This window comes from Tenrec ecaudatus, chromosome 16 (genome assembly GCF_050624435.1).
Source record: "Tenrec ecaudatus isolate mTenEca1 chromosome 16, mTenEca1.hap1, whole genome shotgun sequence".
NCBI lineage: Eukaryota > Metazoa > Chordata > Mammalia > Afrosoricida > Tenrecidae > Tenrec > Tenrec ecaudatus.
In genome coordinates, this window is record NC_134545.1 from 4,188,604 (window position 1) to 4,212,450 (window position 23,847).

The 23,847-nt window shown below is 59.8% G+C and overlaps 1 protein-coding gene across 2 annotated transcripts; it reads left to right on the forward strand.

The window, feature by feature from the left end:
* The first annotated feature begins 295 nt into the window (after positions 1 to 295).
* Positions 296 to 23,311, forward strand: DHX37 (DEAH-box helicase 37). 2 transcript variants are annotated; one of them, XR_012780410.1, is made up of 28 exons: positions 296 to 493; positions 1,259 to 1,428; positions 2,560 to 2,672; positions 3,354 to 3,699; positions 4,551 to 4,699; positions 4,978 to 5,070; positions 5,660 to 5,756; positions 7,079 to 7,192; positions 7,543 to 7,644; positions 7,770 to 7,884; positions 10,210 to 10,308; positions 10,560 to 10,642; positions 12,217 to 12,367; positions 13,363 to 13,439; positions 14,216 to 14,448; positions 15,325 to 15,436; positions 16,015 to 16,121; positions 16,198 to 16,386; positions 17,302 to 17,426; positions 17,715 to 17,831; positions 18,699 to 18,871; positions 19,651 to 19,765; positions 19,844 to 19,981; positions 20,100 to 20,194; positions 20,328 to 20,401; positions 20,902 to 20,999; positions 21,177 to 21,333; positions 22,986 to 23,308. XR_012780410.1 is itself a non-coding variant. In XM_075534042.1 (27 exons), the coding sequence occupies exons 1-27, from the start codon at positions 388 to 390 to the stop codon at positions 21,260 to 21,262; spliced, it is 3,477 nt and encodes a 1,158-aa protein (XP_075390157.1). In that variant the 5' UTR covers positions 296 to 387; the 3' UTR covers positions 21,263 to 23,311. The 2 variants fall into 2 exon arrangements, 1 of the variants encoding a protein (XP_075390157.1); XM_075534042.1 differs by having other exon boundaries at positions 21,177 to 23,311.
* Positions 23,312 to 23,847: the final 536 nt, after the last annotated feature.

Sequence of the window (23,847 nt, forward strand, 5' to 3'; positions counted from 1 at the left end):
CGCGGGCTTAGACTGGGGTTTGCACCCGTCCGTCGCTCCGTGGGAAAGCGAGGAAACGGTCTGCTGCTAGAAAGAGTAGAGCCTGGGAAACAGCCTTATTCGATTCTGTAGGTCGCCTTGGATCCCGAGGGACTAAACTGTCAACATTGTTGTGTTTTGTTTCCGTTTGGACTTTCTTTTGACTCTGGCTCCGCCCCTGGCATGTGGCCCCGCCCTCCCACCTAGTCCCGCCGTTAGCCCCACCCCCCACATAATCTCCCGGGAAGGTCTCGCGAGAGTTCAACCCGGAAGTCGCGCAGAGCAGGCTGGTTGCTTAGTAGTCCGCGTGGGTCCAACCTGCAACAGCGCTGCGGGCCGGTTCCGGGGGTCGTTCCCCGGCGGGGCACCATGGGGAAGCTACGCCGGCGGTACAACGTCAAGGGGCGCCAGCAGGCGAGCCCCGGCCCTACCAAGGGCCCCGCCGAGCCGCCTCCCGTGCAGTTGGAATTGGACGGTAAGGGCTCGGCCAGAGGGATCGCCCGGCCACGCCGCCAGTCCAGGTGGGAGGGGACAGGCGAGCCTGACGCCTAAAGCATAGAATGTTAGGCGGCATTCTCCACGTGCCCTTCCTCCTGCCCCTTCCTTCCTTTCTAGCTGTGTTTTTGGTAAATGCTGCCCTTTGGCTTGTTCGGAGGAGCCCGTACCACACAAGCCTGTGTGCTATTGCGCTTCTTAAAACTTACCAGTGGATATTTAGGATCCGATCCTACCTCCAGGCCCCTCCTACACTGCTCCAACTTTGCATCCTTCCCCCATAGCCTCTGGAGCCCCTGGGTGGTGCAGTAGTTAACAGCACACCCACCAGCCAGAGGATTGGCAGTTCAAGTCCACCCAAAGGTGCCTCAGAAGAAAGGCCTGGTGACTTGTTGCAGAAAAATTAGCCAGCAAAAAGCGTACTAAGCACACCGTACTAAGTGGACTACTCTGACGCTCACGGGGAGTTGGAGTCCTGTTAATGGCGACTGATTTGGGGGTTTCCTATTGCTGTCTGCCCTCTCCCTGCTGCCATCTCTGTTGCCTTCGAGCCAGCATCCTGACTAATAGTCAGACACCCCAAGCTTCCCACTGCCCAAGGCCTGCCCCTGTCTATATAGGAAGCTCACAGGTGACCCAGGAGCCTGGCCAGTGATGGTCACCTGATGTTGCGCTGAGCAGTGTGTACTGTAAGTGTGACTGGGGTTGTGGGTGAGACCAGCACATCACAAGCATATCGTTTCAGACAAGGAGACGCTGAAAGGTGTTGATGCAAGCAATGCACTTGTGCTCCCGGGGAGGAAGAAGAAGAAGAAGGCCAAAGCCCCGCCCCTGGCGAAGAAGAAGAAACCCCTGACCAAGAAAGAGAAGAGAGCCCTGCAGAAAATCCTAGAACAGAAGGAAAAAAAGAGCCAGGTAGGACCCTGCCCCACTCACCGAGGGTCGGCTTCGGGGCTCCCCAGAGTGGGAAGATACTACAGGGTGTGTGAGGGGTGTGTGTGTGTGTCAGACACTGTGTGTCACAGTGCAGAATAGAAAGCAGTGTGGCTGGCTGTCTTAACAGAACTTTCTAGAATAAAGGAAACAGCCCGTGTCTGCACCCTGTGATGCAGAGTACTAGAAACATGGTTCGTGTGGCTGACACATCGAAAATTACGGTTTTTATGTAATGTTGATGGACTTCCATTCAAATAGCCTCAAGTGGCCAGTGGCCACCATGTCTGACCCTCTGCTCTGGAGCCTTCTCACCATCCCAGGGAGAGGCCACTGGAGTCTCGCCCCGGGGTGTGGAGTTAGCTCTGTGTTAGCTCTGTGTTTTGAATACCTTGCTGTACTTGTTGAGAACGTGTGCGTGGAACACGCGCCAATCCAGCCGAGTCTGGGTGTGCACGTCAGGGACCCGGGTGATATTCTGGAAGCTTTGCAGCCCTGCGCACCACCCTGGGCTGACCTGTTCCTGCCCAACAGACACCCCCCCACTGCCCCCTGAGGTGCCCACTCAAAGGTTTGAGTTGCTTTTACAAGTTTGGTTCCATAGCAATAGCTCTCCTAACCGTATAATGCCCAAGACAGGCTTTCTTTATATGAGTTAAGCTAAATGATTGTTTCCGGGATTTTTTTTTTAGAGAGCATTTCAGAGGGTATGTTTTGTGTGAGGTTTAAGTCATTTTAAAAATTTTTTACAGATCCCTTTGGGTCCTTTTACCTTTTAACTTCATTCTAGAGAATGTCAGGTATTTCCCCTTAGTGTTTCCCATGTGAGGTAACCGTCCCGTAATATGAAATCTCATGTCCGAGCTTACTGAAGTGCACAGCTCCATAAGGCCCAGCACCTTCAGACTATTGCGGGGACAAGCATCACCGCTGACACAGCCACCCCAAGCTGCACCCTCTAGAAGCTACAGCAGAGGACTTACATCCAGATGTTTGCCTTTTAAGCCTCCCAGCCAGCGTTGGCTGGGCTGAAATCCTGTTTGCGAGTCTCACCTCCCTTCTGCAGAGAAGGTTGTGGTGTGAAGCGTGTAATACTCCCGTTTCCCGTCACAGCGAGCAGAGATGCTGAGGAAGCTGAGTGAGGTGCAGGTGCCTGACGCCGAGGTGAAGCTCCTGTACACCACATCTAAGCTGGGCACGGGAGCCCGCATGTACTACACCAAAGAGTGAGTCTGCCCGCACTTTTTCTGGGGCCCTTTTCTCTGCTTTGGGCCCCCAGGGGGAGGGCTCACAGGACACAGACTCTCTCATGGGTTGGTAAGGAATTCTTCCTTCTCTTCTGCCCTTCTGAGTCTTGCATTTGTGTTGTGTTAAGGTATTCAGATGAACTGTAAGGAGATTCATCTCCTCTAAGAAATGAACACAGACAGATCAGAGACTTGGATCGGAAGCCCAAGGGGGCTGTGTTGTTCTGTCTTGGAGGGTCTAGAATTGACCCAGTGGTGTTAAGTTTGACTTTTTTCTGTACAAGGATATACTGGAGAGAAAGACGGGGCTTTTTGCTCCCATCAAGTGGTAGAGTCTCAAACCCAAAGGGGCAGTTCTCCTTCGTCCTGTAGGGTCACTGTGAGTCGGCATTGCCTGGCTGGCAGGGAGTTTGGTTCTGGAGTAGGCTGAGACGTACCCAGAAGCAGCTCGGGCAAGGTAGGGCAGAGGGGGTGAGTGTTGCAGACTGAGTGGTCTGGGAAGGCCTTCGGTGGCTTCTGAGCAGCACCTGGAGGGCCGTGGGAAGTAAGCAGCAGTCAGGACGTAGTAGGAACAAAGGCCCTAGGACAGGGAGGTGGCACAGTGTCAGCTGGCCCCCACTGGAACCAACCTCTGTCCCTGACGTTCTTCTCCCGCTGCAGCGAGCCCGACGAGGAGGCCCCCCAGGGTCCAGGCAAGATCAGCAGCCTCAGTGGGGCTGGCCGAAAGCGCCACTGGCAGCCTTCAGAAGAAGAGGATTCAGAGTCTTCGGAGGCATCCGAGGATGACAGAGACCTGGAGGCGGGGCAAATGGAGGCTGGTGCAGGGACACCCACAGCACAACCCCCAGAGCCCACGGCTGAGAACCCAGGGTCCGGCCACCAGCCCACGCCGTCTGGGACCTCTCTTGTCACCCCTCCAGCAGTTGCAGCTGCAGCCCCGGCCCCCAGCAGGCCCCCGGCGAAGCCCGCCGTCTTCATCCCTGTGAACCGCTCCCCCGAAATGCAGGTGCGCTGCCACCCCCGGGGACGGGGCCTGAGGGGTCCAGCTCCCTCTGGGTGCGGAGACCCAGTGGGGCGGCGGTTAAGGCTGCTAGCAGGAAGGTTGATGGTTCAAACACAGCAGCTGCTATCTAGTGGTTTGACTGCGCTACAGGGGGGCTATGAGTCGGATCGACTTGCGGCATTGGGTTGGGTTGGGTTTGATTTGGTGGCGGAGTGATTAAGAGCTTGACTGCTAACCGGAAGGTCGATGGTTCAAACTTAGCAGCTGCTATTGGATAGTTTGACTCTGCCTCACAGGGGGCTGTGAGTCAGGCTCCACGTGTGGCGTTGGGTTGAGTGGCACAGTGCTTAAGAGCTTGGCTGATAACCCGAAGAGCAGCAGTTTGACCCCACCAGTCACTCTGCAGGGAGGGGCGAGACGAGGCCACCTGCTTCTGTAACAGTGGCAGCCTGGGAAGCACCCCCCACCCCCGGCACCAGAGTCTCCTAGCGTTCTGCCTGCGACCGTGTGTGCTGTTCCTCTGTTGGTCTCTGTTTAGGGAGGAAGCGTTTGCATTGTCCCCTCCCAGCCTTCACACTGTCCCGGCTCTCATGGGGTTATTTCCCTGTATCTCATGGAGGCTGTGAAGTAAATGCCCCTGAGAAGGTGGGAGAAGGAGCAGAGCCCCTCAGCCCAATCGCAGCCGAGATGGGCGGCCGAGACAGGGACACTGCTCACCTGAGGTCCAGCCCTAGCCCCACTGCTTCCTCGTGGCTTCGCCTGGTTTTCCTGTGCACCTGGCGGCCCTCTGCGCCCCACCCGTTTCCATGTCTGGTTTCCATATCAGCGAGGTCCCTGTCTTCCTGCCCCACCAGGAGGAGCGGCTGAAGCTCCCCATTCTGGCGGAGGAGCAAGTGATCATGGAGGCCGTGGCCGAGAACCCCATCATCATCGTGTGTGGCGAGACCGGCAGCGGCAAGACCACGCAGGTCCCTCAGTTCCTCTACGAGGCCGGCTACAGCAGGTGGGAGTGGGCCCAGTCTGCGGTGGGGCGGGGAGTGGCTTCGAAGAGCGTGGCCCCCGTAGTGGCATCCTGGCTCTGCCATGTACACACTGTGTCCAGGAGCAAGCTACCCAGCACCTCTGTGGCCTCCACTCTAAAGTGGGTGTCGTTGTGCCACATGCTTACAGCAGCCCCCAGTGCAGCGGGTGGTGGTGTGTGTGTTCGACAGCTTCTCCTGAGGTCCTGCACCAGCCCCAGGGGGCCAGGCTGATGTGGTATCTGTTGTCCCCTTCCCCCAGCGACGACAGCATCATCGGGGTCACGGAGCCTCGCCGAGTGGCCGCCATGACCATGTCCCAGCGAGTTGCCAAAGAGATGAACTTGTCACAGCGGTGAGGGCCCCTTCTGGGGACGGAGGTGGACAGTGTGGGGTGCCCTGGCCTATCTAGAGCTGAAGGGTGGGGCAGACCCGGCAGGGTCTCAGGGTCCCTGAACAAGTGACTCACCTCACTGCGGCCCATGCGCGCTCGCTTGCTTGCAACGGGCTGCAACCAAGCCCATGGTACCGGTGAGGTGGGCTCGGACGCAGCAGCAAGTCTCCAGTGCCCTTTGGTCCGTGTTCAAAATCACTGGTTCCCTCAGACCCAGCCCCAGAAGGCCCGGGCTCTGGCGTCTTGGTAATGCCTTGGGCTACGAACCAAAAGGTAGGCAGTTCAAACACACCAGCTGCTCCGTGGGAGAAAGACTTGCCGTCTCGGAAACCCACGGTAAGGGTTCTACCCCGTCCTGCGGGGTCTCTGCATCGTGGTCAGCACAACGGCAGCAAGTCCACACGGGAGGCCAGGGCTCTGGAGAGGGCGAGTCCTGCCTGCCCCCAGCCGCACCTGCCCTGAGGGGCTGTGAGCCAGTCCGGCCGGTGCTGGGTTCTGTGGGGCTCCCTGTCCCGCAGAGCCAGGCCTGAGCCCCTGCTTGTCCTCGCAGGGTGGTCTCCTATCAGATCCGGTACGAAGGCAACGTGACCGAGGAGACCAGGATCAAGTTCATGACAGATGGTGTGCTGCTTAAAGAGATCCAGAAGGTGGGTTGCTGCTCCAGCCGTGAGGGCCAGGCCCAGGGCAGGACACTCCCATGTGAGCAGACCTCTGTTTCCTGACCTGCCAGCCGGCCCTTCCTCCCAGAACCGCTCGGAAGTGGGTGCTGATTTCCCTCCGTGCCACACACGCCCACCACAGAGATCAAGACAGACCCAACCCCGATAGGACAGAGTAGGGCTGCCTCGTCGTTCATCTGGCCAGTGGCTGGTGGGTCTGAACCACCGACCTGGTTAGCCACTCGGTGCTCAAACCACTGTGCCACCAGGCCTCCATGGACCCCGGCTGCTGCTCGGGTCTTTAGTATCTGCGTCCACAGGTCCTACCTTGTGGTGGATGGAGGCATAGACAACCCTGCCTACGGGCGTCCTGGTCTCTGGGTGGCGCTTGCCATCCAATGGGGCACAGTGCCTGGCAGTGCTGGGGTCACCAGGAGACCCGGTTCAGGGGAGGTGGGGAGACCTGAGCAGTAGCCCCACACATGGACATGTGGGGTCACTGTGAGACCCGGTGGTGGAGGTATGAACTTGGGCAGTGGATTTTCTGGGGTCACAGGGCGCTCTGGACAGGAAAAGGCACACTGGGCTGCGGCCTCCTCCAGGAGGTTCCTGGGGAGTTGGACACTTGTGGAAGCCCTGCCCACTCCCAGGTTGCACAGGGGTTGCATTAGGGTCCCCTGAAAGTTTAGTTTGAGACCTCCTGCTGGGCGACATCCCCTGTATGTGCCCAAAGCCCAGGAATGGGACTCAGGGTCTGGACACCCCTTTCTGTAAACGAGTCTACTCCTATGTTTGAATCGTGCGCGGTGGGTTGGGCAGAGAGGCCTTTGTCTCTCCGTTAGCAGCCCTGCACATTGTTTGCTGGCAATGACTGCAGCCCCCATGACGTAAATCCCTCTGCCCATGTCCTCCCTGTGTGTCCCTTCCCGTTCCTCCTCTCCTGCCCCTTGCTGCCTTCGAAGCTCGCTCCCTGGTCCTGGTCTCTGATGCTTGGTGGTTCTGGGGCTTGGGTGCCCTTGGTGTGCCTGCTCCCCTGCTCGGAAAGCTTAGCTTTGTCCCCCGCAGGCACCTGCCACCTCAGCCTGTGGGACAGCTGCCCAGGTTTGCTTTCCTGTCAAGTCCTTGGGGAGCAAGCCCTTGACTGGTGTTAGTGTCAGCAGGGCCTGCGCTTCCCAAGTGGCAGATGAGAGACTGAGGCACCCCACCCCCAGGAGAGGGTGTACCCCACGGGGCTCCTGCAGCAGATGGTTCAGGCCCAGCCTCTTGGGGTCACTGCCAGGAGATGACCCCTGTACCCGCCTCCTCCCCAGGACTTCCTGCTGCGGAAGTACAAGGTGGTGATCATCGACGAGGCCCACGAGAGGAGCGTGTACACCGATATTCTAATCGGCCTCCTGTCCCGCATCGTGATCCTCCGGGCAAAGGTGACTGCCCAGGTCCCCAGGCCAGGGTCTGCTCCCACTGCTGACCCCTAGGCTGTTGCTGAGAAGGTTCCCCAAAGTACCAGGACTAAGACTCAGTGTAAAGAGCCCTGTCCTAGACTCAGCCCCTTAACGCCATGCCCCCCTCCTCTCCACTGAAAGAGCGCCCCTCCCTCCCGATCCCCCACGGGAGCTGTGCTCCTTTCGCAAGCCGCTACCCCAGAGGAGAACAGTCCTGCTACCGTCTCACAAGGGGTCTTTGGAAATCAGAAACAGGACGGAGGGTTGGGTGGAGGGGTTGCAGGAGTGCTGCCCCAACCCCGACCCCGTCACTGAGCCGCTGCCACCCCCAGAAGCACCAGCCGCTGAAGTTGCTCATCATGTCAGCCACGCTGCGTGTGGAGGACTTCACCCAGAACCAGCGGCTCTTTGCCAAGCCGCCCCCGGTGATCAAGGTGAGGCCCACAGCCGCAGGAGAGCCGCCCTCTCCAGGGGGGCTTTGCCACAGAGAAACCAGCAGGGGGTCTGAGAGATGTCAAGACCCCTCAGCACCCACAGTGCCTCCCGGGGCCTCTCCCAGGTCGACTCCAGGCAGTTCCCGGTCACCGTGCACTTTAACAAGCGGACACCACTGGAGGACTACAGCGGGGAGTGCTTCCGGAAGGTCTGCAAGATCCACCGGATGCTGCCTCCAGGTAAGGCCCTGGCCAGGTGAGCACCAAGGCCACACCTGCCACCTACCTCGGCAAGTAGCTCACCGCTGAGAGCCTTGGAAAAGGCACCTCTCCTTGCTGGAACCATCCCCCCCCCAAGGTGCCACAGTGTTCGCCACACTGGCCTGCTTCAGTGGGGGGCTAGATAAGCAGAATGAACCCCCCCATCCAATCAGGTCGACTGCAACTCACAGCGACCCCGTAGGACAGGGTGGACCTGCCCCAGAGGGACTCCCAGCCTGGGTCTCCATGGTTGCGGGTGGCCTCCCTTTCACCCTTGGTCCCACCCGCCATCCTCCCCGGGAGCAGGGGTGCGTCAGCCCCACACTACCCGAGCTCTCCTTTTACTTGTCTTTGAAAGTCATGTTATTGGGGCTCCGACAGCTCTCATCACAACTCATCCATCCACCCATGTGTCAAGCACACGTGTACCTATGTTGCCATCATCATTCTCAAAACATTTTCCTTCTACTTGAGCCCTTGGTATCAGCTCATTTCCCCCCTCCCTCCCTCTTGAACCCTTGATGATTTATCTTTTTTTTCCCATGTCTTTCACTTACCAATGTCTCCCTTCGGCCACTTTTCTGTTGTCTGTCCCCCAGGGAGGGCGGCGTTATAGGTACCAGGCTGCTTTCTCATCGAACATTTGCAGTGTCGTCTGTGAAAATGCCTCCCACCCCCGCCTGCTGCCCTGTCCTTGTCCTGCACAGCAAGGACAGACGGAGGGAGAGAGGTCACCTCACACGATCAGGGTGTGGCTTGACTGCTACCTCCCGGAGGTCCCCTCCTTGTATGTGCTCCTGGCCTCCAGCAGTACTGGCTGGGGCAGACCCTGCCCCCCCCCCCTTCCCCACTGTCTGCTCCTGGCTGGTAGGAACAGAAGTGTATTGTCTGGTGGCCCGTGGCCGAATCAGGGTGGTGACAGGACGGGCTGTGTTCACCAAGGCTCTCGGTGATGGTCCTTTCCCTCTCTCTCTCTCTGCTTGGGTGAAAGTTGACCCAGCAAGTCCGTTCTCTATCTGGGCCTAGTTCAGGATGTCACTGTCATCCCCCCACTGCAGCCTGCACTGATCCCCAACTCTGTTCCTTCCCTCCCCCTCCTGCTCTTGGAGCTTCACTCTGGGGCACAAGCTGCCCTTTGGGTCTCGGGCTTGGTTGTTCTCAAAAGCGACTTGCTCACACGTGTCGGCAGTCGGCCTGCAAAGTGGTCTCTGGGCTGGACTTCGCTCGTTTGGTATGTACGCCGTCGAGGGCTTCAGTTTCTGTCCTTGTTCCCCAGCCTCTCTTAGACCAGTACGTCTGGCTTTGGTTTCACGGCTTTGGTTTCCTTCTATGCTGTCCTCCCATTCTGCCCAGGACTGGGCACCGTCTCGATCCTCTGATCTCAAGTTCAAAGACCAGGTGGCTGGTGCGAGCTGATGAGCCCCCAGCCTCAGAGACCCCGTCTTCTGAGCATGTTTTTTTAATACTGCGATTGGGGTGAAGGGTGTGCCTCCCAGCCCCTGCCCTCACTTCTCATCCTAGAGCAGAGGCCGGCCCATCATTCCCGTTAAGATGGGGTCGGAAACCTTACAGCGGCCCAACCCCCTCTGTCAGTGTGTGGGGTGGCTTACCAAGTATGCCCACAAGTGAGCCTGGTCCCTGGGCTGTGGCTGGCTTGGCCTTGGCTGTCCTCTTCCCCTGGGGACCTCTCCCCCTTACCTGCCACAGCGGCCCTCTTGCTTCCCATCCAGGGGTCCCCGCACTCACCTACCTCCTTTCAGGCTCATTCTCCTGGGGGGTTGGGGGGTGCTCCCTCATTTCATTCCCTCACTCCCAGCAGGGGGTTCCTTATAAGCAACCCACTTCTGTTGTTGGAGACCCGTCCTGCAGGACAGGCCCCCACCCCGCAGTCCCTGTACACACAGTCCAGCATCACGGGTGCCATGTCCCCACAAAGCTCACTGCCCACCTCAGGTTCCTGCAGGACCTTGGATTTCCCCTGGTCAGCTCGCCAGGGACATGTCCACCCTGGTTCACCTCTGGGTCTTGGCCACCCCCGCCTTCTCTCACCTCCCCCGCCCCAGAGGTTCCTCTGCTATCGTCCCAGCTGTGGCCATGAGGAGGGGGGACAGAGAACAGCTCTGGTTCTCTCCCCTATCGTCCCAGCTGTGGCCACGGGGAGGGGAGGGCAGAGAACAACTCTGGTTCTCTCCCCTATCGCCCCAGCTGTGGCCACGGGGAGGGGAGGGCAGAGAACAACTCTGGTTCTTTCCCTCGGTGGAGTCTTGGCCAAGTGTGAGCAGAAGTCATGCCCTCTTCCCCCAGGCGGCATCCTGGTGTTCCTGACGGGGCAGGCAGAAGTGCACGCCATGTGCCGCCGGCTCCGGAGGACCTTCCCCTGCACCCGGCACGGACTGCAGCGAGGTAAGCCTGGCAGCTCTGCCTCAGGGCAGCTCTCAGCCCCACTTGGTGGGCGGGCAGGGCAGAGGTCAGCCCCGGGCCTCCGTCTTCCCCAAGTCCGTTTGCAGCAGCCTTAGCCTGCTGCCCAGTCCCACCTCACCCCAGGGAGCAAATGTTCCTTGCTGCAGTGGCCCGGCGCTCCACAGAGCAAGCCCCTGTTAACCCAGCTCTGGCCACAAATGGCCTTTCTCCCTCCCCTGTCCATCTTTGCACAGAGAAGGAAGACGAGGGAGACTCTGTGGAAGAAACCCGGAAATTTAAGAAGTCGCGGGCAAGGGCCAAGAAAGCACGGGCTGCGGTAGGTAGGAGAGCCGGTCCCTGCCCAAGAGGTCCAACGTGGCCAATGCCCTGGAGGGAGGCGGCCACTGTGTTGAGTGTAAGGGACAATGAATACAAATGAAAAATGTCCGTGTCCAGTCACATTCAGCTACTTTTTCAGCCATTTAGTAGCTGCATGTGGTTACATTTCATTTTAAAAGGGTTCAAGAGAAATCTCAGATTCCAGAAATAAGTAGAAACACAGAAAGTACCTCAGGCAGCAGGGGAATTCGGGGGGGTGGGGGGAGTAGCGGGGGAGGGTGTGTTGTTACCGAAGGACAGAGGTTCCGTGTGGGATGAGGAGGACAGCATTTGGGGTGTAGACAGTGGTAACAGTGACGGGCCTCGCCAGGCTGGTGTCACCCAGTACAGCGCCTTCGGGGGCCACCTCCTCCTGCCACACTGGGACCTCCCTCCATACCGATCACACAGGCTCCCCGTGATGCTGATTGTCGGTTTTCACCACAGGGTGGTGTGTGATCCACATAGCTGTCAATCGCTTTACGGTAGCGTTTCCAGGGTAACACAGGGCTAGCAGCAGAGCTGCCCGGTAGCCCTTCACTGGATTGAAACGTTTCCAGTCACTGGACAGAAGCCTCTCTCTCATGCTCCTCTTCCTTTAAAGCACCACTTCTCTTCCTTCCTCACGCTGCGACCCTGTCATACAGCACCTCATGTGGTGCTGACCCCCCAATCATAACATTGTTTGCTTGCTACTTCATCACTGCCATTTTGTTACTGTTATGAATTGGGCGACACCTGTGAAGGGGTCATTCAACTCCCAAAGGGGTCACGACCCACAGGTTGAGAACCGCTGCTTTGACTCATTCTGCTAAGTAGTGGTTGATGCTGGATCTCAGCTACCAGTGACCACAGTCTTGTGGCTCCAACTTCAGGAAACTTGACAAAACGGGCAGCGGGCAGCACACGGTCAGCAGCCAGGAGCCAGCCTTGTCACGGGTTGTGATGACATTCTGAGCCGAGCACCTGAGAGACTTCCAAGGGCAGATGAGCCTGGGGTCTCAGCCCCGCAGGCGTGCTGACAAAAGAGCGGGGCTTCTGCTGGCAGGACTCATGACAGGGATGTCCTCCTTTCTCTGATGAGGGGGTTTTCCTTGTTATAAGTCAGGCAAAGGTTTACAGTGCATGCCATCGGTCTCCCGATGGCAAGGATGTTTCCATAAGAAATCTGTGTACTAAGTTTCTGCCAGAGGTCTGTCTCAGTGTTTCACAGAGGTGGCGCTGGGTGGGTCTGAACCAGCGACTCTCTGGCCGGCTGGCCAGCATATTGTGACCCACAGCCGGCAGGACTCCTTGATCTGTCGCCCTGTTGGGTGCTGTGGGGCAGTCTTCCTGTGAGACTACTCCAGTTGTGGATCCCTGATTTTCAGATGGGGAAACCGAGGCAGAAGGAAGGGCAAGGACCCGCCCCAGGGGCGGGGGTAGGGGCGCCGGGCCTCCAACTGCATTCGATTTGCGTTTCCCCACCTGGGCCACCTGCGTCCGCCCAGGGTCACATGCAGCCAGCAACCTTGGTGTCTTTCTGCGCTGCAGACGCTGCCCCAGATTCACCTGGATGACTACTCGGTGTTGCCCGCGGGCGAGGGGGATGAGGACCGGGAGGCCGAGATGGATGACGAGGAGGAGGCCCTGGGCTCCGACCTGGACCTGGACCTGGGCGACCTGGATGAGGGGGCTGGCGAAGGTGAGTCCTCCACAGAGCTTTCTGTCAGCTGTGATCAGGGCCCCCGGGAGCTAGGAGCCCGGCCTGTGCGCTCACGTGGCCAGCGCCAACTGGGCTCCTGTCTGTTGTCCCCGGGTCCTGGCCCCTCCGCAGGGGTCCAGTGGCTAATTGGCCCAGCAATGATGGCCAGGTTCTCTCTTAACAAGGTGCCCCCAGAGTAGAGAGTCGAACCTCTGACTTTTTGATTAGCAGCTAGGCACACTTACCATCTGCCTGGCCCGGGTGCTCACAGGCCTGGCCCTCACGTTGTTGTCACCTTGTTGTGATGGGCCCGCTGCCCAGACTCGCTTTGCTGGATCATGTGGGCTCTCGGGGCTGCTGGGCCGACTGTCCCCCACAAGTGTCCCCTGGGCTCTGCCCCTGAGCTGAGTGCGGTCACAGTGCACACAGAGGCTTTGGAGCGGTTCGGTTATCACCCTCATAAGTAGGTGCCTACCCCACCCCCACTGTGGGCGTTGTCTAGCAACCCCATCCGTTACCCCACTTCTGATGTGGGTGGCTCTCCAGCCTCCTGCCTGCCCGCAGCCCAGCCCAGTGGATCTCCTGAACCACTTCCCGGAGCTGCCAGGAGTATTGGAGCCCGAGGTCATTGGCTGGACTCGGCAGGACACCCCCCCCCCTCGTTGAGTGGGCAAGGTTTCGGTCATGGACCCCAAGCAGCCAGCAAGAATGAGTGAGCTGTTCTGACCCGGCTTCACCCCACACACACACACTCAGGCCCCACCACCTCAGTTCTGGCGGATTCAGGACGGGTCAGAGTTGGGATTGAGCAGCGCTTGAGAGGGCCCCAGCCATAGGGTGGCCAGAGGCTGTACTGGTGGACTCCTTGGGCACTCTTCAGCATCCACCTTGGGGTGGGGACCAGCCCAAGGGTGTCACCGTCGGTGTTGGGGCAAAGCCGAGTGGGGCTCCTGTCTGCCCTGGTGGGGGCGCCCAGCGGCCTCTTCTCTCCCCAGGCGAACAGCCAGACGCCTCCCTCCCGCTGCACGTGCTCCCGCTCTACTCTCTGCTGGCCCCCGAGAGGCAAGCACAGGTGAGTGGCCCCTGGGGTGCCCCCCCATCCGATCTTTGGCCTCAGCCCCTTGCCTGGAAGGAAGGGGCCCTGGAGCTCAGCCTCCTGCTCCCTGTGGGCCTTCAGGCCTGTTCATGCTCCATCAGCTTCCAGCCTCGGTTCACCTATATCACAGAGGGTGAGGAGGAGGCAGGAGGACAGTGGGGAGCACCATTGCCGTGAGCATATGCATTGGCTTGGCGACATCTCTGGGCTCTGTATACTTGGCCCTGGTGTCTCTGGGTCCCAGGTTTGTTATGAAGCCCTCGGGCAGATCAGAGGACAAAGGGGCAGCATCTCCGTCTCCCAGGTGTCAGTCTCCCCATTTTGTGTGATCAGCAAAGGACACACAATTGGGTCCACTGCCACCGTTGCACAATCAGCAGGCTCAGCATCAAGTTCTGGGTTTCCTGGGGTTTTTTTCCCTCCCAAGGGACGTCTCTGGAGGGTGTGACTGGGAGTGTGTGCTGTAAGGGGCTTGCCCTGGGATGTCCATGGGCAGGGTGTGTTTCCAACTTTATGATTGGGTTTCTGAGGGCATGCCAAGAACTCCTCCTGGAGACGTGGCATGTTCCCTTGTAGAAAGATCAAGGGCATGGTGGCCTGAGAATGGACAGGACTTGTTGACCCGTGGCTTCCCAGCCTCACCCCTGCCTGGCAGACCTCACCCTGATGGAGACTCCTAGCTGGGTGCTCCATCCCCCCTACTCCCAGGAACTCCTCCTGATTCTGGTGCTTCCCCTCCCCGACCCTGGCAGGTCTTCAGACCGCCCCCAGAGGGGACGCGGCTGTGTGTCGTGGCCACCAACGTGGCCGAGACCTCCCTCACCATCCCCGGCATCAAGTATGTGGTGGACTGCGGGAAGGTCAAGAAGCGTTACTACGACCGCGTCACGGGCGTGTCCTCCTTCCGAGTCACCTGGGTGTCCCAGGCCTCGGCCGACCAGCGGGCAGGCCGAGCTGGGCGGACAGAGCCCGGCCATTGCTACAGGTATGTCGTATGCCACTCTGGGCTCCTTGCAGGGAAGAAGGGTGGCCTTCGGAGGCTTTGCTGCGGGCTGGCAGGTGCAGTAAGTCGCCCCTTGGGCAGCAGGTCCACTTAGGCACAGATCTCCTTTTCTTTGCCGAGGGAGCCATTGGCCCTGCCCGTGGACAGTGCAGGGCTGTACAGAATGGTGGTCCTCACATGTCCACGTGATACGCTGGCTCCCCACTAACACCCCGGGACGCAGGGTCCCCCACATGCTGCGAGCGCTTCTTTCCAAGAAGCAAAGGTGGAGGCCGCCCGTGGCCGGTGTCTCAGGATAAGCCCATCCTACTCAAGAAGCCCAAACCCGTGGATGTCTCCTTGCTGCCAACTCACCCGGGCCCTGCAGGACAGTCGAATTGCCCTGGACATGGGGTGTTTCCGAGGCTTTTCAGAAGCAGACAGCCTCCTTTCGCCCAGCATAATGCCTACCGGGTTTGAACCTTGGGCCTTTTGGCTAGCAGCCCCACTGCCGCGCTGAGTCCAGTGCACTCGGTGACAGGAGCTCTGTGAGAGCGGCCTGCAGTCCTGCAGCAGGAAGACGAGGCAGTCTGTTTCTGAAAGGGCCTTCTCTGTACTGACTAAGGAGGAGCCCAGGCCATGCCAGCTAGTAACACGGCCGAGAGCTGGAAGGTTGATGGTTCAACCCCACCAGCTACAGCTCGGGCTGAAGAGGAGGCTGCCTCTGTAAAGACTGACAGCCCCAGGAGCCTCGCAAGGGGTCATCCTGAGCGGGACTCGGCTGGATGTCTGGGGTGAGGGCTGCGCTGCCTGGACAGACCCGACCACCGGGTGCGGGTGTGCCCACCCACCCTCTCCCCGCCCATGTTCCTTCCCCAGGCTGTACTCCTCCGCCGTCTTTGGCGACTTTGAGCAGTTCCCACCTCCAGAAATCACACGGCGGCCCGTGGAGGACCTGATCCTCCAGATGAAGGCCCTCAACATCGAGAAGGTCAGTTGTGGGGCAGCCCCCGTCCCTGCCCCACTGTGTCTGGGAGCCCAGCCAGCACACTCAGTGGCCAGTCTCCACATGGGAAACCATCCCCCATTCATTGCCTGTGCCTCAGGGTCCCCTTTCTCCAGCTAAGGCCCTGGGGCCCTGGTGCTGCCGCCCCAGCCAGGATGGCCACCCCAGCATGTTCCATCAGCCCTGCCCAGCGGCCTCCCTCGTCCTTCCCTCTCCCTCATGAGCAACCTCCTGGAACATGGGGCGTGTGTCCACCAAAGGTCACCGTCAGTGTCCTGGGGACCGCAGAGGGTTCCCCCGCCTGCCCCGGCCCTCACAACCCAGGGAAGGGTCACTCTGTCGTGTCCACCGTCCAGTCCCCAGGTGACAGGAAACGGAAGCTGAGAGGCGAAGGTCTTTCTACCCACAAGGCCCCTCTGCTCTTGAGTACAACGTGCCGAGCCCTTTGAAGCCCCGAGGATCCACATGATCCAGCCTCACCTCCTCCAGGCCTCCCACTGGGACAGGGGTGACCCAGCCGGCCCTGTGCCCGACGGACTTCATTCCGCCTCCTGTGTCCCCAGGTCATCAACTTCCCGTTCCCAACCCCGCCCTCCGTGGAGGCCCTCATCGCCGCCGAGGAGCTGCTGATCGCACTGGGGGCCCTGGAGGCGCCCCAGAAGTCAGAGAGGTAGGACGGGCTTCGTGGGGCACCGGTTCCAGAGCCTTCTGCAGGTACCTGACCCACATACGCCCTCACCCTCCAGGGTGCGGCAGCTGCAGCGGTCCCGGGTGAGCTGCCCCATCTCCCCGCTGGGCCGGACCATGGCCACGTTCCCCGTGGCGCCTCGCTTCGCCAAGATGCTGTCCCTGAGCCGCCAGCACGGCTGCCTGCCCTACACCATCACCATCGTGGCTGCCATGACCGTGCGCGAGCTCTTCGAGGAGCTGGATAGGTGCGAGGCGGGGGCCGCGCTCACAAAGCCCGGGGCCCTACACCAGCCCCCCTTTCTGTCTGAGCCCTTCCCTGGGGTGGGAACCAGCGCGCTCACCTCCTCTCCCGACTAACTGCGGGTGTGCACTCGGGCCCTGAGGGTGTTTGGCAGCCAGAGGGTAGTTGGTTTCAGAAGAAGGGCATGTAATGGCCAAAGCTGTACAATTAGAAAATTAAACAAAACGAAAACCCCTCACTGCCACCGAGCAGAGGCCGACTGCCGGCAGCCCTACAGGGCAGGGTGGCACTGCCCCTGCGGGTTTCCGAGCCCGCAGCTCTCTACGGGAGTAGACAGCCTCGCCTTTCCCCCACGCAGCAGCTGGTGGTTTCAAACTGCCAACCTTGCGGTAACCACAGTGCTGCATAGTGACCAGGCGGCAGCAGCAGCCACTCATTGTGTGTCTGTGTGCAAGGGGGCCCAAGGCTAAGAGGACAGGAGGGGCAGGGCCAAGGAGGCTATGGACAGCAGACAGGGTGTGGGGCGTGCAGGCTGGAGAGGTGATGTGCCCCCAAACCCACCCCCAGACCATGCTGCAAGTGCAGCTTCAGAAAAACCAACAATGTGGGCCTCGCCTCACAGGACAGCAGCGTCCTTTCCTCAACGGGGGACTGCGTGTTTCCTCACTTCCTTTCTGCCTGCATTGCTGAGGGCTATCTCTGCACACCAGGGGGCCCCCTGAAAGAGAGCATGTGTGGGGTGGGGCGGGGCTCTACCCGAGAGATAGGTGAGGCTGCCCTGGTGCCAGCCCTTCTTATTCGGCCGGTGGTCAACTTAGAGCAGGGCGGGACCCCATGCCTCACTGGGACCTGCCTTGGGGGGAAGAGCACGGCTAGCCGGGCAGTCGGTAGCCTGTGGTGTCTATGTGTGCATGTGCAGACCGGCTGCCAGCGACGAGGAGCTTGCCACACTGAAGACCAAGCGGGCCCGTGTGGCCCACGTGAAGAGGGCCTGGGCGGGGCGGGGCGCCTCCCTGCTGCTTGGAGACCTCATGGTGCTTTTGGGTAGGTGGGCAGCTGGGTAGTCGAGCTGGTGGAGGGGTGAGGTAGACGTCGGGACTGGGTGTATGGAGGGAAGAGGTGGAGTGTGCAGGGGAAGGGTGGAGGTTGGTGTTGAGGCGGCCGGGCAGAGGGGATGAGTGGAGTTAGCCCAGGGTGCTGGTTTTGGAGTGGGGGGTGGGGGGGGATTGCAAGCTGGCGCTAAGATGAGGTGGCGTGGAGGACCAGTCCGGCTCAGAGAGGTGAGGGAGTGGGCCTGGAGCAGATCTGTAAGCCAGCACTCTCACCCCGTAGGTGCAGTGGGAGCCTGGGAGTTCGCTGGCGGCTCGGCCCAGTTCTGCGAAGCCAACGGGCTCCGGTACAAGGCCATGCTGGAGATCCGGCGCCTGCGGGGCCAGCTGACCTCTGCAGGTAGGTGCACCTGTGGGCTGTCCCCAGACCCTCGGCCAGGACCCCTGCTTGATCGAGTAGAGCTGCTGGATCGGCAGCCCTGCCCTCAGCTTGTCCATGATAGATGGGGCTGGACTCTTCTAGCAGGTGGCAGAGCCTTCTGTCCCTGCTGTGTGCCGGCTGGCTTCCCAGTTGTGTCCTGTGCGCGCTCGTGAACCTGGCCCTGGACTCTGTAGGGGAGACAGTGGGGCTTGCCCTGTGCACCTTAGAACAAAACCAGCAGTCCGTTTCTGCCCCCCTCCTCTCCCGGGTCCCGCTCCTGCCCTGGCTCTTTGTCATCTTGCTCCTCAAAGCAGCAGCCACCTACTGCCCACCTCCCACCCCCAAACCCCCTCCCCCCAAGCAAAGGCCGAGTCCTGGTGAGACCCAGGTGCCCTAGGGCTCAGCCACACAGACACCCAAGGGCACATTGCATTTGCAGGGCAGGCTTGAGGTGCAGGCTCTCTGTCAGTCCCTGGTCTGGGAAGGGTTCAGTGCCCTGGTGGTCCAAACACCACCGGCTCACCTGAGGGCAGGCTGTTGAGGGAAACCCAGCCATGCTCCATCGAGGGAGGAGGCAGCATTCTGCTCTGTAAGGGTGTCCAGCCTCGGAAGCCCTACAGGCCAGTGTTAGCCTGCTGCACGGGTCCCCGTGCCTCTGAAGCCCCTTGGGGGTGGGAAGTGAGGAAGGAGGTGGGGTCATGCCTCCAGGTGGTTTGCGGTGAGCTGCTTCTGTAAAAGCTAGAGCCAAGGGACCCTGGGGGCTGCTTGTCAGCTGTCAGGACCTCCCCAGGTTGTGCGGTGGGCACTGCCCCAGCCTCACCCCCCATTCCCGCTGCCTTCCCCCAGTCAACGCCGTGTGCCCCGAGGCTGGCTTGTTCGTGGACCCCAAGATGCAACCACCCTCCGAGACCCAGGTGACCTACCTGCGGCAGATCATCACGGCCGGCCTGGGCGACCACCTGGCCCGCAGGGTCCAGAGCGAGGAGCTGCTGGAGGACAAGTGGAGGAACGCCTATAAGGTGAGCACACTAGCCGGATGTGGGGGCTGGGGGGACCCCCTGAGCCCGGTACTTTCCCCCACCCCCTCCTGCTGTCCTGCCAGCCCGGGCCCTTGGCAGGCATGTCCGTCCTAAGCCTTGTAACCCCCTGGGAATGCCCCAGGGTGGAGGAGCCCCTGCCTGGGCAGCGGTTGAAGTGCCCAGCTGCTATCCAAGGGGCTGGCAGCTGTCAACCCCACCCCCGCTGCTGCTCCTCTCAAAGAAGAGGAGGCCGTCTGCTCCCATAGAGACTTACAGCCTCAGAAACCCCACGGGCCCTTCTCTCCTGCACGGGCTGTTGTGAGCTGGAATGCGCTGGAAGGCAGTGGGGAACAAAAGTTCCTGGGTAGGGGGATAAGGAGTGCGTCTGTCCCTGCACCCAGGGCCTGCCCCTTTCTAACAGGGCACAAAGGCATGTTGACCCACGCCCACTCACAAGCAGTCTCCGTCCCCTCCCTCCCCTGCCCCAGACCACCACCGTGGTGCCTCTGTGCCTGCGGACCTGCCTGTCCCGGAAGTAGTAGCAGCCTGCGGAGGGCTGCCGTCACATCCCAAAGCAGCAGGGACCAAGCCTCTGCCCCATCATGCTTGTGTGGCCCTTGCATGGCGGTATGGCTCTCGCAGTCCCTGTCCGGCCTCACCGGTGGGCTGCTCGCAGCTTGTGGGCTGCTCGCAGCTTGTCGGCTGCCCAACATGTGGAGGCAGCTGGTGAGGAGGGTGCCTCCCAGACCCTCACTCTGGCTCGCTGTCTCCTCTCAAAGACTCCACTGCTGCAGGACCCCGTCTTCATCCACCCCGGATCCGTCCTCTTCAGGGAGCTCCCCGAGTTTGTGGTCTACCAGGAGATCGTGGAGACCACCAAGATGTACATGAAAGGTAGGCAGGGCTGCCGCCTCGCTCCCTGGGAGGGAGTCCAGGAGCCCCATCAGCATGAACCTCCCCTCTGCTCCACAGGTGTCTCGGCGGTGGAGGTGCAATGGGTGCCCACACTGCTGCCTCCCTACTGCCAGTTCGGCCCACCGGCTGAGGATCCTCCCCCCACCTACTGCCCCGAGGCCGGGCGGGTGCTGTGTCACCGGGCCAGCGTGTTCTGTGAGTGCGTCCTAGGGGACATTGCCCAGGCCTGTCCCAATCACCCCAGGCCTCCGCCCTCAGAAGGGGCGGGCGGGGAGGCCTTCCCGGCCCGGGCTCACTGGCTCCCACCTTCTAGATCGGGTCAGCTGGCCACTCCCTGAAGTCCAGGTGGACTTCCCTGAGGGCATCGACCGCTACAAACACTTTGCCCGGTTTCTCCTGGAAGGACAGGTAGGTGGCCCGGTGTCTCTCTTGGCCCCCTCCACCCCACCCCTGCATCCCCCACCCTGGCTGTTTTCTTTTCTCAGGGGTCTGTGGGAGGAGGGAGAGCGACCTCTCACCCCTTCCCACGGCCTCTCTCTAGGTCTTCCACAAGCTGGCCTCGTACCAGAGCTGTCTGCTGTCCAGCCCCAGCACGATGCTGAAGACGTGGGCCAGGTATAGCCACGTGCCCTGAACACAACCCAACCCACCAGGGAACCATTTGGGCATGATGAGTGCCTTGCTAGAGTGCCAGCTGCCCTGTCAGCAATTGGAGCCCACCAGCCACCCCTTGGAGAGCCACAGGGCCCTCTGCTTACATTGGGTGGCAGGCCTCCTGTGCCCCGTGGGGTCTAGCCACTTGGAGGCGGAGTCTGGTGAAGCAGTGGGCATGGTGGGACCCCACTGGGTGGTGGGCGGTGTCTGTGGGCGTGGCCACAGGGCGTGGCCTCCATACACCTTGGAGCCATGGGAAGGGTCCCTGGGACACTGCAGACCAGCTCACCTGCAGGAGGGAGAGAGAAGCTGAGGAAGGAAGGCCATTTTACTGCAGCAGCCAGCACACAGAGGCAGGGGGCTGACAGGGAGTAAGGTCGAGCCATCCCCACCCCACGTGACCTGCCACACCTGGTGGGTTTCACCTCCACCTGACTGCCCACACCCCGTCCCTCTGGTAGGCTACAGCCCCGCACCGAGAGCCTTCTGAAAGCTCTGGTCGCCGAGAAAGCAGATTGCCGAGACGCCCTGCTGACTGCTTGGAAGAAAAACCCCCGCTGTGAGTTGGGGCCGACATGGCCTGAGCCCCAGGGCTGGGGTGGGGCCCTGTGGCCAGGCGTGCAGCCAGGGTTGGTAGGAGGAACTTGCGGGCGGCGGTGGCGAGCCTCTCCGCTGGGCCCCCCTGAGTTCAGACGGCCGCTATGCCACTGACGCACTGCTTCTCCTGGTCCTGCAGACCTGCTGGCGGAATACTGCGAGTGGCTCCCACAGGCCATGCATCCTGACATAGAGAAAGCCTGGCCCCCCACCTCTGACTCCTGACCACAGGCTGACCCATCGGGACACCAGTGTCCGCCGTGACAGTCACCCAGCCCCCCAGCCTGCTTCCAGAGGTAGGTCAGGAGCGCCCAGAGACTTGCGTTTATCGCAGGCTGCTCTGGGCTGAGCTTCCTGTCCTGGCAGCGGTGGCAGCCCTGTTGGAACTGCTGTTTACGAGATGGCTCGTTTTCCGCTTCCATGCATTCTGGGACCACACACGGTGCACAGCTGGGAGTGGCAGTCTGGAGCAGCTGATGCCCATCCTCTGCCCAGAGGAGGCGCTCAAAGCATCTCCCCGGAGGGGGGGTCACTGTCCCCACAGTGGGGGCGGGGATCACCCCAGCATCTGCCACTGGCCTCAGGCATGTGGGCAGCTCTGTTATGACTTTTCCCGTGTCCTGTGACAGCTCCCATATCTCTGCCACTGACCCCATGGAGGTCTGGCCCTGGGTTGGCATGCCCTGGTTCACATGTATGTACGTGCCTTCCTGCACCAGGCTGGCACCTCGCCCAACAGCTGCGCTGTTGACCGGCTGGCCTTCCCTGGGGGCAGAGTGGGTCCCCAGTGGAGGAGGAGGGACAAGAGGTGAGGTCCCTGATGAGGACTGGGCTGTCCCACCCAGAGCACAGTGCCTGCTGAGGGTGATCCCAGCATGCTCCGGGCTTCCTGGTGGACAGGGTGGTCCCAGCAGCACTCGGGGAGACCTGGTGAAGAAAGACGTGAAATGCCCCCTTCCTTCCACTTGGACTGTTTCCTTGCAGACCTGGGCAAGAATGACCCCATGTGGGTACATGCCCTTTTCCCAGAACTCAACTAGTCTGTCTGCTCCCCTCACCACTCCCGTCCCACCCCCACTCCCACTGGGCTTTCTCTCCGGCCACCTTACAGCCAGTGCTCCTCCAGCCCGGTTCCCCCCAACCCCCTCCCCTCACACCACAAGGCCGGGCTAAGGCCCCCTTCCAAGGCCGGGCTAAGGCCCACGGCAGCCTGCCGGCCCGTCCTGCTAGACCCACACAGTGACTGAGGAAAGCTTTCGTCGTTCCTTGCCAACAGGTTGTTGCTACATAACTGTAATTTTGCTACTGTTTTGAATTGTCATGTAAATATCCAATACTCAGGATATATTTTCATTATTACAAATTGAATATAATTAATAATTCATGAAGTGTCTTTTACCTCTAATACTGCTGTTTTCAATACAGTAACTACTTTCAACACAGCAGCTGCTCCCTGCACAGTAGCTGCTCTCTACACATGTGTGACTGGTCCGCATAAGTACAGTATGGCGCCAACCCTGTCGTATACACTTGTATTGGTATCGGGTGTATGTGATGGGGTTGGAGCAATGATGTCATCATGTGAGCGGACCCTACTGGAGACAGATAGAGGAGCAGTGTCTCCATTCCCAAGACCATCGGAAATACATGTTTTCCAATGGTCTTAGGTGACCCCCAACCACCCTCCCATGGGGTCACGACCCACAGGTTGAGAACCACTATACTACATGGAAGGCATTGTCTCAAGCACCATCAGTTTTCTCAGGTACCCCAGCAGCCTCCTGACTGACTTCCTGCCCTGCCTTTCCCGTTCACTCAGCCGCCAACCCAAACCAAAACCAACCCCACTGCCGTCCAAAAGACTCCAGTTCACAGGGACCTTGCAAGTCAGGGTCGAGCTGCCCCACAGGGCTTATGAAGCAGTAAGCGTTGACACCCCATCTTTCAGAGTGGCTGGTGGATTTGAACCTCGTGCCTTCTGATAAGCAGCCCAACGCTCCTTGGTGGCCAGAGCAAGAGAAAAAAAATGGATCGGGGCATGTTTTAAGGCTTGTGTTTTTGCATTGGGATGCAATAAATGCTCAGGACAGTTCACCAATGGCTTTAAGCGTCCAGAGTGGCACAAACTTCAGTGACACGATGTCATTCCCCAAGAGAAAACCCAGGATCCCATGCCCTCCACCCCAGCCCCAGGCAACTAGAGACTTTCTGGATTTGCCTGCTGTGGATATTTCAAATAAAAGGGTTAATACAATACATGGTCTTTTGTTTCTGGGATTTTGTTGTTGTTGTCGTCACTTTACTGGGGGCTCCTACAACTCTTATATCACAATCCATACATCCGTCAATTGTGTCAAGCACGTTTGTACATTTACTTCCCTCATCCTCAAAACATTTGCTTTCTACTTGAGCCCTTGGTATCAGCTCCTCATTTTCCCCCTCCCTCCCTCCTGAACTCCCTTGATAATTTATAAATTATTATTTTGTCATGTCTTACACTGTCTGATGTCTCTTTTCACCCACTTCTCTGTTGTCCATCTCCCAGGGAGGGGGTTATATGTAGATCCTTGTGATTGTTTACCCCTTTATATCCCACCTTCCTTCTACCCTTCCGGCATCGCCACTCTCACCACTGGCCCTGAGGGGTTCATCTGCCCTGGATTCCCTGTGTCTCCAGTTCCTATCTGTACCAGTGTACATCTTCTGGTCTAGCCAGATGAACTGGGATCATGATAGTGGCGGGGAGGGGGGTGAATATTTAAGAAATAGAGGAAAGTTGTATGTTTCATCGTTGCTACGCTGCACCCTGA

What these genes read in the sequence shown, in the direction of transcription:
- DHX37 (XM_075534042.1), top strand. Translation starts at nt 388, where the DNA reads ATGGGGAAGCTACGCCGGCGGTACAACGTCAAGGGGCGCCAGCAGGCG. An exon ending in AGCCGCCCCCGGTGATCAAG is followed by an intron (nt 7,645 to 7,769) that starts GTGAGGCCCACA and finishes GGCCTCTCCCAG; the next exon opens with GTCGACTCCAGGCAGTTCCC. An exon ending in AGTGGAGGAACGCCTATAAG is followed by an intron (nt 18,872 to 19,650) that starts GTGAGCACACTA and finishes CTCCTCTCAAAG; the next exon opens with ACTCCACTGCTGCAGGACCC.